At 40.0% G+C, this 15,505-nt stretch overlaps 1 protein-coding gene across 1 annotated transcript; it reads left to right on the top strand.

Moving 5' to 3' along the window:
• The first annotated feature begins 170 nt into the window (after window positions 1-170).
• On the top strand, window positions 171-13,756 carry LOC143127490 (triacylglycerol hydrolase DDHD2-like). The gene is made up of 18 exons (XM_076289027.1): window positions 171-313; window positions 1,081-1,334; window positions 3,178-3,373; window positions 3,787-3,977; window positions 4,514-4,603; window positions 4,969-5,089; window positions 5,889-5,978; window positions 6,242-6,383; window positions 6,627-6,835; window positions 6,977-7,044; window positions 7,331-7,453; window positions 7,582-7,677; window positions 7,931-8,080; window positions 8,959-9,114; window positions 9,227-9,329; window positions 9,863-10,036; window positions 11,196-11,343; window positions 11,935-13,756. Exons 2-18 carry the CDS (start codon window positions 1,197-1,199, stop codon window positions 12,014-12,016), a joined length of 2,277 nt encoding a protein of 758 aa, XP_076145142.1. The 5' UTR covers window positions 171-313; window positions 1,081-1,196; the 3' UTR covers window positions 12,017-13,756.
• The last annotated feature ends 1,749 nt before the right edge of the window (window positions 13,757-15,505 follow it).

Below are 15,505 nucleotides of genomic sequence, written 5' to 3'. Positions count from 1 at the left end.
AATTGTAGCGTAAAATCCAATGGCTAATTGTGTTTCGTTGAAAATACGTATTTCTGAATAATGCAAGTGCGCTATCAACCAAGTACCATAGACAGGCGCAAAGGAAGTAAACAGGTGGGCTTTTACTGTGATGCAAATACCGTGACCCGGAAAGAGAATAATTAAATGAATTTCATATGACACTGACGTTTATAAGGCAAACTCAACAGCCTGGTGACCATGACAGCATCATTATTTTGGATACTTCTGCCATTGAAGTAGGTTGTTTCTCAGTACAGCTTCGAGTGACACGAACACATTGTCATTCGTATAGGTAAGTGAATCTTTCTAATGATCGCTGACAGCTGGCTTGCTAGCTTAGCCAGCTAGTTAACCTTACATGGGTTTTGAAGTTGGATGGCTAGAACAGCTAATCAGCCAGCCAGCTGACGTTCGCACAGAACAGATTTGTGTTAACATCTGTTTATAATTGTGCCGGTTGTTTATTAAGTTGTTTGCGTTCAGTTTTAACGATGTCAATGTCCAATAGCAGCTAACTATTAACAACAAAAATGTTTCAAATCTGAAGCGTACGCAAGCTAGTATTGCATGTGCTGTCATTTCACGTTGTTGAATGTGTTGTCATGTCAAGAAAAATGACCCCAACATTTTTTTGGTTAACTCCTCGTGGGTTGTTTGTTTAGTGTGTAAGAAAAGTCACATCCTATTCCAGCACAACATATTGTGCTGACAGTGGTTTTCACATTGTATGTCATCGTCTTCGTTAACGTTAGTTTATCATCAGGCTACATCTTTAGGAATGTCTTTTATAGACTCTATTGTATGATAGGCAGCCTGTGCAGTATGACAATAGTCACTAGCCATTAGGAATCACTGAAGAACTTCATTAGACTGCTATGTTGTTGCAAAATATGCGTTTGAACAGTATTCCTGTTACTTTAGATAGGAATGGAGCTGTTTCCAATTTAATGACAGTCAGACATACAAATACACAGATGCAAGCATATATTAAACACATGGGTCATGTGATGTGAATTGTTTATGGCAGTGACCACGTCTCTTTATTGTCATTACTTACAGATCAAGAAGCATTCCCTCAAACCTATTAGAAAAACTGGAACTTCAAATTCCAGGAAATTGTTGTCTCGGATGCCAGGTCTCAGGACTCTCAACACAAGCTCAAAACTGGTCACGTGATGTCTGATGACCCAACTGGTGGTGGTGGTGGTGCGTCTTCCATGGTTCCAGGACCGAAGCAGCAGGTCCTACAAGTGGAAGACTCTAATTTGTCAGTTAATCAGGGGGATCCGTCCACGGGAATAGACAAAAAGAAGGTGTGTTTTGACTTTTTGAGGACAACCTTAAATGATGTTCACAAACCATGATACCTTAAATGATGACCACAAACTGCAGCACTGAAATATAGGCAACATCTGAAGTTTGCATTCCATCACAAAGCTACAGTCCCTTAGTTGGCTTTAGTTGTCATCTATTCTTCATGTTTTTGCTATTGTCAATCCCAGCAAAATTGATTTAGGGACTAGTAAGTCTGACAGAGCCAAGTCACTAAATATAGCTTGCATTTAAATATGATCATATACATAGCCATATTCACGTTAGTTAGCACATCTTGCCTGGAACCCATGCTTTGAATACCTCAACCAAAATTAGCCCAGTGAGACACAGCAGTGTGTGTTGTATGCATGCAGACTGAAAAGTCATAGTGTCCTGTTTTCAAGCAGCTGTGAAAGAGCCATATGTTCACTTGTCACACAGTTTTAATTAGTCTGATATTTTTATTGCTTAGATACCGCAGCATTATTCATTTTGGAAGGAAACCGTATGGTGTAGTTACTGTGTTGCAGTGTTTCCCACAGAATTGAATTCTATTTGTGGTGGTAGGTTTGCAGAATTAACTTGAATGCAACAGTTTTTATAAATTAGTGCAGCCCGGTTATGATTCTAACCAGATTTAAGCACAATTTAGTACAACCAGGAAAATCATTGTGTGGTGGTCAATGTTGATATTGTGGTGGGCCGCCACAAATAAGTCAATGTATGGGAAACACTGTGTTGTTGAAATTGGAGTTTTATTAAGCTGAAACAAAGGAGATGAAGGTGGATCACTTTACAGGGTGGAATAATATTCAATGTTGTGCGTGCCCTATTGGGACTGAAAACAGACACAGTAAGCGGTCATGTATCATATAGGCATAGGGAGTCTAACATCTAAATTAAGTCCAAGGACACTGAGTCAAACAGCACAACAGCTTGTATAAATAGCCGACAGCATCCTGAGAGCAGTACATTGTGTGTTTCTCAAGCAGGATGTTGATTAGATCATAGTAGACACTGATACAGCTCTGTTGACTTGTTTTGAACAGTATGTGAGTATGTATGGGCATCCGTGGCCTACTGGTTAGGGAATCAGACTTGTGACCGAAGGGTGGCCCCTTCGATCCCTGACTGGTAGGAAAAATGTGGGTGGGGGGAGTGATTGAACAGCACTCTCCCACATTCACATCCACAGATGAGGTGCCCTTGAGCAAGGCAATACCCCCCAAGCCTAACCCCCAATTGCTCCCCGGGCACCAGGATTAAGGCTGCCCACTGCTTTGGGTGTGTATGTGTGCTCCTAGTGTGCTCACTGCTCTGAGGGTGTGTGTGTGTGGTGTGTGTGTGTTTGAATAGGTGTACACTGTGTGTGTGTGTGTGTTGTACTACCCCCGGATGGGTAATTATATGCAAGTATGCTTGGCTAATAAACCTGATATACATTTACATGGGGCCTAATTTAAATGATGGGCAAAGTGCAACGTCTTAAGTCTAACTAAAGCTAATTTGATAACTAGTGAAAATAAATGTGCTAATTTAAAACCATGGGCAAGACATTTAAGCGCAAAGATTGACGACTCCGCTCAGTTCCCCCACATGACAGCTATACTTTGCTAATGTTGACAGACTTTGCCCACCATTTAAACTAAGGTTCTGTGTGTCCTTTACATTTTTTACCACATACAGTACATTTCCACCCACAATATAATGTTTATGTCTGCAACCCCAACACATATAATGGGGAGGATCAATGTGGATCAATGATGATCAATGTGCGTGTTTGTAATTACTCAATGTGTGTGTTTGTATTTAGTCAATGTGTGCTTTGTATTTATTCCTCAGACGGCAGCAGCCACTTTGGATGAAACTTCTCCCTCCTCTGCTGAGTCTTTCGAGATGTTGGATGGTCTGGATTTGTCCGAGTCCATTTACGAACCAGTCCAACCTCATTGGTTCTACTGTCGTCGGACCAATGAGAAAGACTGGCTACCATTCAGCCATGAAGACTCTCTTAAGCTGGAGGATGCCCTCAAGAACTGTGAGTGTTTATTCTAGCTGTTTTGTAATAAATAGCATTTTGGTATTAACTCACGATTACACTTTGAAATCATTTGAATTATTTTCGTCTCAACAATGTAATCTATGTAGCTATTGATGTAGAATCCAATTTAATGTACAAAGCTAAATAACTGTGGGTGGATTCATTGTGCACAAAAAAAATAGGTGGATATGAATTTCACCAGCAAAATGACAAATACACATCCTCTTTTGTTTTGCTGAAGCTCAATGTTGATTGGCTGGGATTGTTTATGGCTTGGTCCACTATGTCGCTTTCCAATTTACAGGGCCAGTTTGTTTTGTGTTTTTTTTTTTTTTTTTTTTTTTGTGGACTACATATTTAAGTCTGAACAGTATTAATCTTGTCTTGTTATTACCTGACTTCTATTTCAGTGAAAAAAGAAGAGGAGAGCGTGGTCGCTGTGGAGGGTGGTCGCTATGACGTTCGCCTGACTGAGCGTCTGCGCTATGCTGTCTACTGGGACCAGGCACCCTCAGAAGTCCGTCGCTGCACGTGGTTCTTCAAAGGAAACGAAGACCCCCGGTACATGCCATACCCAGAGTCTTTCAGTGAACGCTTGGAGGTAAGCCATCCCTCTTTTAGCTCTTATGCTTAAAGGAGAATTCCGACCATTTTTCATATAGATCTCCATTTCTCGAGGTCACCGAATACTGTCGGTACAAAACAAAACCCAAAACAATCGGTTCTACCTAGCTCGAGTTGCTGCAGCCAACAGCTAGAGCTACCAGGCCGCTACAGTGTTAAACTCTGGGGGCATTTTCATCAGCCCTCATGTTCATGCCTCCAGAGTGTAGCACTGTAGCTGCCCGGCAGCTCTAGCCTTCAACTGCATAGGCACTCAATGAAGGGTTAGGTTTCCTATCTTAGTTTGCGTTTGTTCACACACTATTGATGTGGCATGGTGTGAACACCGCCTGACAATCGGTCGCCCTGGATTCCATTCCCAAACCCGCCGTTGCCAGTTCTGTGTTGTTTTGGATAAAAGTATCAGTTAAATACGAGTAAACTTTAGCTGAAACTTTAACTTTTAGTTTTCTTGGGAGAATCATGCACGTGTTTTTCTGATTTGACAATGAGTCATTTGTGCTTCCTTGACAGGATGCGTACATGATAGCTGTAACATTAGGGGAGTGGAAGAGGAAGCTGGAGTTTCCCACAGGCGAGACGGTCATTCTTCACAACCCCAAGGTAAGATGTGCATGTGCTGGACCAGTCCAGGGACCAGCTGAGTACCTACAGGCCGTTCGTCAAGGGTGATGATACATTGGGCAGTGTTTTGAACAATGTCGCTGGACATTGCTCCTGAACTACATTGTTTGTGCACTTTCCCCACTATTATTGGTTAACTCATTTTTATCTGGAGAACTGTTATCATGTTTGGGAAAATTGCAGCAATCTGAAAAATCGGAACAGTTCATGCGATTGCCTTGCAGCATTGCTCAAAAAATAGACCCATGTATCACACCTTAAGAGTGAGGTTTTCTTCTTACTCTTGCTTAACCAATCAGGCTGTGATTTTTCTGATGGGCTTTGTCCTTCTTTTTAATTGACAGCTCATTATGCAGTACCAGCCAATCATGCTGCAGGATGACTGGGTCTCCTCCCCCTCTGAACAGGGGAGGCCGCGCACAGTAAAGAGGGGCATTGAGAACATTGCTGTGGACATCCCAGAAGGTGTGTTTCAGAACCCTGATGGCCTGTGTTTAAAGGAGAATTCCTGCGATTTTTCACATAGATCTCTGTTTCTCGAGGTCAAAGAGAACTGTCGGTACGGAAAAAACAATCAGAAACGGAAACAATCGGTTCTACCTAGCTTGAGTTGCTGCAGCCAACAGCTACAGTGCTACACTCTGGGGGCATGTTCTCATGTCCTCATGTTCATGCCCCCAGAGTGTAGAGTTCATGTTATGATCCTGGTACAGAAGCACTACACTCTGGCTCCATATCAATGCTTTTATTAATCGATAATGTTTGGGGCCTTCTTCAGATCGTAGAAAAACAGGAAGACCAACCACATCATTATATATCCACACTAATTAACACACCAGACAATAGGGCTCCCAACCATTGGAGGTAAAGGGATGTCTGTTAGTAATTTACCAGTGGCCAGCACCTCCCTAACGGTCCTTGGTGTGCGTTACATTTGCCTTAAATATGATCCTGGTACATTCACACAGACTTTTTAACTCTACAGTCGTAACTTAGGTCCACTGCTGTGATTACTTTTCGTTTGCTCAGCTTTTCCTGTTTTTTTTTTTTTTTCCCAACTGAGTAGGTGGACGTCGGATCGTCCTATGTGTTTTAGACAGATTGGGCCTGACTGATGTGGGCATGTGGTCTGTTTTTAAAAATTCAGGAAATTGCTCCAAGAATCATTAGCACACAGTACCTCTGTGTTGATCTAGCATCATGTGTGTGTGTGCCTACAGGGGAACCTCAGTGTTGATCTAGTGTCATGTGTGTGTGCCTACAGGGGAACCTCAGACAGTGGACCACCTTGTGTTTATGGTGCATGGGATCGGGCCTGCATGTGACCTTCGGTTTCGGAGCATCATCCAATGTGGTATGTTTAAAGAATGTGTGTGTGTTTGTGTGTGTATTACAATAATGATATTGCAAAAAAGTCCTTAATCTGCACATACCTGATGGAATTGAAGGATAAATACACCACCGTTGTCTTGAACACAATTATTGACTTAACTAAATTATTGCATTTCTGCTCTAGTCGGGTCTCCCTCATTTTGGGTTTGCTCCCCCCCCCCCCCTCTCTCTCTCCCACTCTCTCTCTCTCTCCCACTCTCTCTCTCTCTCTCTCCCTCTGTCCAGTGAATGATTTCCGCAGTGCTGCCCTGAGCCTGCTCAGCTCCCACTGCAGGTCGGCTCGAGAGGAGGGCAGGGTTGGCAGGGTCGAGTTCCTTCCTGTCGACTGGCACAGTGCTCTCCATGGCGATGCCACCGGCGTTGACGAGTGAGGGCGCCAATTACTCCTCTAGACAGAAACATTGACTCAGAAACAATGAATGGACTTTTGTTTGATTATGGTTCTGTTCTGTAACAGTTTTGTCTGTCTTTGGATGTTTTGTTTGTGAATGTAGTTTACGGTCATTGCCTTCCTTGCAAGGTCTGACCTGTAAAAGAGTTGACAATTTGAAAGATTCTTTTCATAAAATGAACTGATAACTGATCAATTCATAAAAGAAATTCCCCTCAGGTCCATCCAACGGATCACTCTCCCCAGCATCAGCCGACTCCGACATTTCACCAACGACACCTTGCTGGACCTCTTCTTCTACAACAGCCCCACCTACTGCCAGACTATCCTGGACACCGTGGTAACAGAGGTCAACCGACTCCACAGTCTGTTCCGCTGCCGCCACCCAGACTTTAAGGGGCAAGTGTCCCTAGTGGGCCACAGTTTGGGTCAGTTTATGTCAGCTATGTTGTTCCTCCATTTTGTCATTATGGGATCTTTTGCAACATGTTGGCTCCTTTCGTATCGGACATGCTGATCGGACATGCTGACTCCTGTGTCTCAAGTTGTGTACTTCTTTATATTCACAGGATCTCTTATTCTTTTTGATCTTCTCACCAATCAGAAAACAGGCTCTGAGGACTTGGGGAATGAGATGGTAGCTCTTTTTCCTTTTTTTTCCTTTTTCTTATTTGTCCTTCATGCATTCTCTCGCATGTATGATTTAAAAAAAAAGTGGAAAGCATATATTTTTGGAATGCATAATACGTTTATTTGGCATAAAAAAACATAGTGGAAAAAAACCGAAATCATTATATCAGCTTGTAGACCTACGTCTGCTGTAGGGGTGACTTGCAAAAAAGACAGATGTTCCAGGTAAAGTGTGTTTGATTGTGTGATTACATGACATTGATTTTTGTGATTTGTGTCTCCTGAATTGACAGAAAAATTCTTTCGGTGACCTTTCAACCCCTAAGAAAGAAAACCTGGAAGATGCCCTCAGTAGACTGGGGCTTCAGAAATACATTCCTATTCTACAGAAGGAAGAAATGGACCTAGACTCTTTGGTCAGTACTTTACTTTACTGAATTTAGTCTGCTGATTGGAATGACAAGTGTGTGTGTGTGTGTGTGTGTGTATATATATATATATAGAAGATGAAAACATTTTATATTTATTATCATCCTTTCCTCAGTCTCTTTGCACAGAAACTGAATTAGAAAAAGTAGGAATACCTCTTGGACCACGCAAAAAAATCTTGGACTTGGTCAGTAGAAGACAAATCTTGAAGGTGAGGGACAAACTCTACAAGCTAAAAGCACTGTCAATGCATTGGGATGCTTTGGAGGAAAAAGAAATCAAACAACTGGTGTGTTTTCACACCAAATTTGGATTCACAATCTTCTTATGGATCTGTTCTGTCTAGATATCGTTAATCATCATTTATAGAATAAAGGGTTAATGGAATCAACGTCAGCATATTTTGTAAATATTCCACATCCTCCCAACTCATATGGCCATGGGACTCTGGTGTTCTTCCACAGGATCATAAAGCCAGGATGGCGGCCATGTTACCTCCTGAAGACTTAGCAGACCACAACGACGCCAGCGCGGCCCACCGTCAAAGCTTCCTGCGGACCTATTCCACCACCAGTGCCGTAGACTACAAATATTTTGATGTGGGGATCGGTCAGGTAATAAACATACACTGTATGTGGTGTCTGTGTGTAGTATTGTTTTTAGTGTTGTAGGTTTTGTAGATTGTTTCAGACTAGCCTAGGCCACTAAAAGATGTAGAGTAGACGATCACACCGTTAAACTTGTCTGGTTTGACTTTTGTTGCTCTCGGGGATAGCTGAACTATGCTGTTGCCAGGGGACAGGTTAGTGGCTCCATCCACTATTTTATTTATTTATTTATTTTCTGTTACATTTGCTTGCATTTGCTTTCTGCATTTTACAGTATTTCACCATGTCTCTATCATTTTGCTTTTTTAAATTTTGTCTCATCGACATGTGAACCATTCATTGCTGCCCCTTTTGGCTCTGATAGGATGTTGCAACAGTTCGGAATCAGTCCTTTGGCTCTGATAGGATGTTGCAACAGTTCGGAATCAGTGTCCATCTGTGGAGATTTAGGGAGGTTTTCAGATCTTACTCTGGCCATTGCTGGGCAGGGAGGGGCAGGGGGTGGAAAATAGGGCGCATGACTACTAGAGAGGAGATATCTGTTTCCATAAGGACAGCTAGAGGTCATGGTGAATATATACACAGCATGAGAAAAACAGTGTATCTTTGACATTGTGGTTAGTCTCAAAGAGAGAAATCAGTTTCCCTTTTGTGTACTACGCAGCATGAGGTGTATTATGTGCCACTTGCGTTGTGGTATTGTCTGGTAACAATACCGGTTAGACTATTATTATGGCTGATATTCAAACTGGTGGAAGACTGAAAAGAAGATGATTTGACAAAACTGCAAATTTCATGATATGTTACTAAACGAAGTGCCAGTGTTCGCTTTTGTAAGAATTAGTTAAATTTGTCCTCTTTGTCCCTTGTTTTGTCCATTACAGGTGTCCATCCATTACCCTCAACTATCTTTCCACCCACACTCCTTCTTTGCGTTCGGCTCACCCATCGGAATGTTTCTGACTGTTCGAGGACTGAAACGCATCGACCCCGACTACAACTTCCCCACGTGCAAGGCCTTCTTCAACATCTACCACCCTGTGCGTGCGTCCTCTTGGAAATGGACAAGCAATGCGAATCCATAAGTTAAAGTAGCTTTTGTGTGAAAGTTATAGCTGCTTCTTAGAATACTATGTTATTCCCCTCTTGCAGTTTGATCCAGTTGCGTACCGCATTGAGCCCATGATTGTGCCTGAGGCTGATCTGGAGCCGATGCTGATACCACATCACAAGGGGAGGAAGAGGATGCATCTGGGTAAGATAAGATAAGATAATACTTTTCTTAATCCCACACCCGGGAAATTCACTTTTTATTTACTTAAACTCATCAAAATGGTCCCCACCCATTAAATTGCTCTATGGCGGAGTCAGTGTCAAAAAAATGTAAACGCCTTTTGCCTGCTAAAGCTGAATAACTGTAAAGAAAATAATTTATGTCATTCGTTTAGCAAAGTAATTTATTATACATGCTCTCAAATTCAGAAGAGACAGAAGATAAATTTGATACAGTTGTCACATAATATTTTACACACAATAATTTATCATGTCCTGTACTTGGGAAAAGTATCATGACGTATAAATACAAATATCATTAGCAAGACTTATCAGTGGTGTTCTCACCAAGTGTGGACTGGTCTGACATTTTCAGCACTGCACTTTTACAAGATATGCACATCCTCATTTTGTGGTGAATTGTTAATCAGGGGCTTCTTAAGCACTAATTTCAGTGTAATTTCAGACGTGTCACCTCAGCCTGTAATGAATTCCTTTTCACTTTGTGCCCCACAGAGTTGAGGGAGAGTTTGACCCGCATGGGTGTTGACCTGAGGAACAACGTGCTTGGCTCCCTGCGGACGGCGTGGCAGTCCTTCGCCCGTATACCTGTGGCTGCCCTTCCATCTGTGGAGGAAGCGGTGTGCGCAGGCGTCGTCATGGAGACCTCAGAGACTCGAGAAACAGAGGGTGAGGATGAGGTGGTCAGCTCTGCCCATAAACAGTTTAGGACTAATATACCAGTCTATTGATCAAACAGTTCAGGACTAATATACCAGTTTATTGATCAAACAGTTCTGGATTAATATACCAGTCTTTTGATCAAACAGTTCAGGACCAATATACCAGTTTATTGATCAAACAGTTCAGGATTAATATACCAGTCTATTGATCAAACAGTTCAGGACTAATATACAGTACCAGTTTATTGATCAAACAGTTCAGGACTAATATACCAGTCTATTGATCAAACAGCTCAGGACTAATATACCAGTTTATTGATCAAACAGTTCAGGACTAATATACCAGTTTATTGATCTAATGGTTCAGGACAAATATACCAGTTTATTGATCAAACAGTTCAGGACTAATATACCAGTTTATTGATCTAATGGTTCAGGACTAGTATACCAGTTTATTGATCTAATGGTTCAGGACTAGTATACCAGTTTATTGATCAAACAGTTCAGGACTAGTGTACCAGTTTATTGATCAAACAGTTTAGGACTAATATATCAGTTTATTGATCATAACCATCAAACCATATGTTCTCATCAACCTCTCTCAAACTACTGGAAAGGGTATTTTGAGTAGCTGGTGGTGACGTATAGTTTGTACAGTGTGAATAGTGAATAAGTTACCCTGGTTTCATTCTCTCTTACACTACTGGTGAGTAGTCACCAAGTTGCATCCTCATGTACAGTGAAAGTTCTGATGTTTTGTTTATATTTGATGGATAGATATAAAATGCTGTTCTATGTTAAATATGGTGGACCTGGATGTCATGGTCTGAATTAGACTATACTGCGTGTGTATGTATGAAAAAGGAAAGAAAAGTAGTTGTCACACTGCAATCTCCCAGAAGAACTAAATGTATTGAGTTAAAAACATAACGCAACATTTCGAACCATCAGGGTCTTCATCAGGCATTCATTCATCCTTGATAAGCCTTTTTTGTCCTGCACCTGGCCTCAGTGAGGTGGGATGTGCATACACCCACTTTGAAGAGAACTATGTATGAAGAAGCCACATGCTTTCATGGCATTTCCTCAGAGCAGTTGCTTAACATCTATAGACATAGACTGTGAAATAATGTATAACTGATTAGTTCTTCTTAATTTCACCATAGGAACAGAGGAAAGCGATGTAACAGAGGAAAAAGACTTAAAGATTGGAATGTTGAATGGGGGTCGGCGAATTGACTATGTTCTCCAAGAAGCACCTATCGAAAGTTTCAACGAGTACCTCTTTGCCATCCAGAGTCACCTCTGTTACTGGTGAGACAACATTAATACGTCATTAATAAATATCTTGCATAATTCATCTTGCCTCTGTAGAGTAAACATTTACAACAGCACAGGAGGCAATTTGATTTAGCCATCTTTCACAATTCAAATGATACATGTACTGTTTACATGTTGAAGTCTATTATTGCCAGGACTTACTGAAATGCCTAGAACCCCATCATCTGGTCATGAGAGGATTTGCAGACTAGACGGATTACATACAGTATTTCTGTATTTTACATACGCAACCTTTTAGCTCTCACAAAGTGTCTTGAAATCTGATGTTAAAATCAGATGTACAATATGCACAATTTACTTTATAGCCAGGAGAATTGAATTATTATTATTTATTTTTTTTTAAAGTATATTTTTTGGCCTTTTTATGCCTTTAATGACAGGACAGTGGAGAATGACAGGAAGTGGGTGGGAGTGAGAGTCGGGGTGGGATCCGGAAAGGACACGGGGCAGGAATCGAACCCGGGTCGCCAGCGTACGGTGCAGGTGCCCCAGCCAGTTGCGCCACAGCTGGGGCCGAGAATTTTAATTTTAACATCAATTTTGTTTTTTCGTTTTTTCTTACAGGGAATCTGAAGACACAGCTCTTCTGCTTCTGAAGGAAATCTATGAAAAACATGGTATAGCTTTTGAACAATCCGCATCATAGGACATTAACATATGGAAGGACCATATAGAAGGATAAAAAACATGAAGAAAGTATGGAAGGATGAAGTTTTAATTACTGTTTATCTTTACCTCAAGACTGATAACACATTGATGTGGAATTAGAGGTTTTAATATCTCTACATATAATTAAGCCTCTAAAGACCACTGTAGTCATTTTTGACTAGAAATGTTTTTGATATACTAAACACTAATCCTGAAATAAAAATGTTTTGGGTGATAGGTAATGTCAGAATAGGCAACAGCTAATGCATGGTTATATGCCAGCTTAAATCAGACTTGTTGCTGAGTACAAATACCTTGACACAGCAAGTATACTGCCTTTTTGCTGCTATGTTATTGGACTGCAACTTTTCCGTTTAACAGTGTTTTCATTTCATCTACCCAGTTAATCATATGTGTACTGTTTTATGCCATGCAGTTAGTTGATAACTGTGCTATTAATTGTTACCAAAGATGTACCTTGTTTCCCCTCCCTCAGCCAAAACACATTTACTTCAGTTGTGACATGAGAGAAAATGTTTGTATGGGTGAGCTGTACAACATTTTTTTCAGTACATCATCGCCAATTATAAGTTAACCCTTTAATCAACCTGTTGCATACAGGTTTAGTTTTCACTACATTACAGCATTTCGTCAGTGCATAGCCTTTGCAGCATACAAACTAAGTTATAAGACGAGCCACTGCAGCAGCTGGTCACCATATCCTAGAATCCATATCAAGAAGCAGGATTACCCAAACCAACATATGTGAGGACGGTCAGATTGGAATTGATTGTCAGAGTTAAATTAAGATACAAAGCAAAACACTTCACGCTGATTTATGTTGAAGAAAGAAACACCAGAAGAAAATGCATGTTGTTTTTTACATTTTTGAGGTATGGTGCCAAATCTGATTGTGGTAAGAGTGTGTTGAGTTTGTTCATATCCTAATGCCTGCATTTTTGTGCAATATCTGACTTTTTCCCTAGTTTTCTCCTATTTCCTTTGTAAAAGGACTGAACTTTCCAGAAGCACTTTACTTTGGCATGTTTCTCACTGCCTGATCAGCCAGTCACGTGGTTGTTACCTTTCACTCTTTTCAAATTGATGAATAATGGTGATTGGACAGAGACATTCCAGATTGTCAGCAGGCATCATTACTCGCACTCTGACCCCTGAAGTGCATCTTAAGGGAACACTTTTGTGAAAAGGGTAAAACAAAATGCCCCATTCCAGTTGTGTCTTTCACCCCTCCAGTACCCTGGTCAGAGTCACGTACCTTTTTAATAATGTACCAAGTGGTACCTTAAGTTTACTTCAGGTGTGCAAATGTTCAGGTGCGGGTAATGTCATTTGAGCTTATGAACTTTGTAAAAATAAAGTTCTCATTTTGCCAATATGATCAGAGGATAATCAACTATTGTGTTGCAGCTTGAAGTTATTTGAATCGTACAAGTATTATGAAGTTGATGACATTTTGAGAACAAAATGCTTTGCTTGCTCTTTTATTTTATTTTTTGTGTGCTATGCATGTGTCGCAAAAACTGAAGGTATATCACAGTAATCCTCTCACAGTGCACTCTAAAACGCTGCCATTTTGTTCAATTACCCATACTCAAAATTTTATACTGGCTATGAGAAATACTGAAATACAGCATTACAGTTTTATTTATTTGTATGTTTTATTTATCCAATTTCCTGTATTTGAACAAATGAATAAATAAACATTTAACAAATATCACTCTTTGAAAACTGTTGAATAACTTAATGATTGTACAGAATTATGTGTTTAATAGTTTAAAACCTTTTATAGTGTTACTTGCACTTGTTTAATACAGGCTCCCTGGGGTACCATAACCCTCAACACCACTTGAAGTATTATTTTGTAGTAGGCTGTTTGTAAGTAACTCCGACTAGTTGCAGTAGTGTATTTTGAATATAGAAAGTCTGAATAAGTAAGTAGCCTAAACACTAATAGGCCTGTTTCATATAATAATTAAAATATCTTAAATGATTCCCATCTGTGATATTTATAGCATATAGAGCATATAGCTTCTATTGCAAAATCATGTCGGTTTATGCTTTACATTAGGAAGATCAGACCTCATCTGACACAAGATTCCACACAACTTCTTGTTCAGACCATGGTCATCTCTAAGCTGGACTATTGTAATTCACTATTAGCTGGCTTACCCGCTTGTGTAACAAGATCATTACAGCTGATTCAGAATGCTGGAGCACGCCTGGTCTTCAATCAGCCAAAGAGGACACATGTAACTCCTCTCCTAGTTACTCTCCATTGGCTCCCTATAGTAGCCAGAATTAAATTTAAATCTCTCACTTTGGCCTATAGGACACTAACTGGATCTGCTCCTAGTTATTTTAATTCAATAATCAAGCCTTACATCCCCAACCGCCCACTGCGGTCTGTTGTGTCGACCAGTCATGAAAACTGGGTCTAATTCCAGACTCTTTTCTTCAGTGGTTCCATGTTGGTGGAATGAATTGCCCAGTGCTCTCCGTTCCTGTGGTAGTTTTGGATCGTTTAAGAGGGGTCTACAGACATTCCTATTCAACATATACTTAGTTGTTTAAGCGCTTATGTGTTATGGTTTGTATTATGTTGTTTTATTTCAATTGGGCTGTTAATTAATTTGACATTATTGTTTATTAATGATATTATCCTTAATGTAGTCTTAGCATGTCATTGTTTTTATATTATTGATTGAATGGACATTATTGTTTTATTATTGCCTTTCCCCTTTTTTTCCATTGCTTTTTATTAGGCTATTGATTGAATTGATATTATTGTGTATTATAACTATTCTCCTTATTATATTTGACATACATTCTAATCTGTTCCCTGTTCAATTTTAAATATTATTATGTTGCTTTGTATTTATGTGTCGCTTTGGACAAAGGCGTCTGCTAAATCCATAACCATAACCATAACCATTTATGTATGTATGAATTTTATCAAGCAAGTATAGGCTAATATATGCCTTAAATATACAAGTTGTATGCCAGGGGACTAAAAAATAAACAAATATGTAGGCTACAAATTCTCTTCAATGCAAAAATAATGTTTTAAACTGGCTTTTTATCACAGAGATCAGAACAATTGCTTAGGTTTACCGTCAATTCTGTTAGTGTGTTGTTTCATTTAGAAGTGTAGACCTTTCACTTTCACTGTATAACAAAACCAAATATTATTTTGGAATTTGGCTGAATCGGGAAGGACTTTTATTATGACAAATCAGCTGCGCCTGATCCCAAAAGTAAGGGTGTCCGTCCTGGTGAATGTTTATCTTCTTATTGCAATTCAGTGAATTAATTTCGAGTTTACACCTAGTTTAACATATTGTATACTGAAAATATTAATCCTATTTTAAAATATTTCAGATAAGACGCATAGTATGATGGTTTTGTTGTCGAGGACTTTTATTTTATTATATTCTTTTTTGTTGTCGTTCTCTCCACCGTTCTCTCT

The sequence above is a fragment of the Alosa pseudoharengus genome, unplaced genomic scaffold, assembly GCF_046254945.1.
Source record: "Alosa pseudoharengus isolate Yale_2024_CS ecotype anadromous, Long Island Sound unplaced genomic scaffold, YU_APseudo_1.1 YU_APseudo_1.1_scf_17, whole genome shotgun sequence".
In the NCBI taxonomy this organism is placed as follows: domain Eukaryota; kingdom Metazoa; phylum Chordata; class Actinopteri; order Clupeiformes; family Clupeidae; genus Alosa; species Alosa pseudoharengus.
Note: the sequence above shows the minus strand (reverse complement) of the source record. Positions and strands in the feature narration are given on the sequence as shown.

What these genes read in the sequence shown, in the direction of transcription:
- LOC143127490 (XM_076289027.1), top strand. Translation starts at nt 1,197, where the DNA reads ATGTCTGATGACCCAACTGGTGGTGGTGGTGGTGCGTCTTCCATGGTT. An exon ending in CTTTCAGTGAACGCTTGGAG is followed by an intron (nt 3,978 to 4,513) that starts GTAAGCCATCCC and finishes CTTCCTTGACAG; the next exon opens with GATGCGTACATGATAGCTGT. An exon ending in CCTAGTGGGCCACAGTTTGG is followed by an intron (nt 6,836 to 6,976) that starts GTCAGTTTATGT and finishes TTATATTCACAG; the next exon opens with GATCTCTTATTCTTTTTGAT.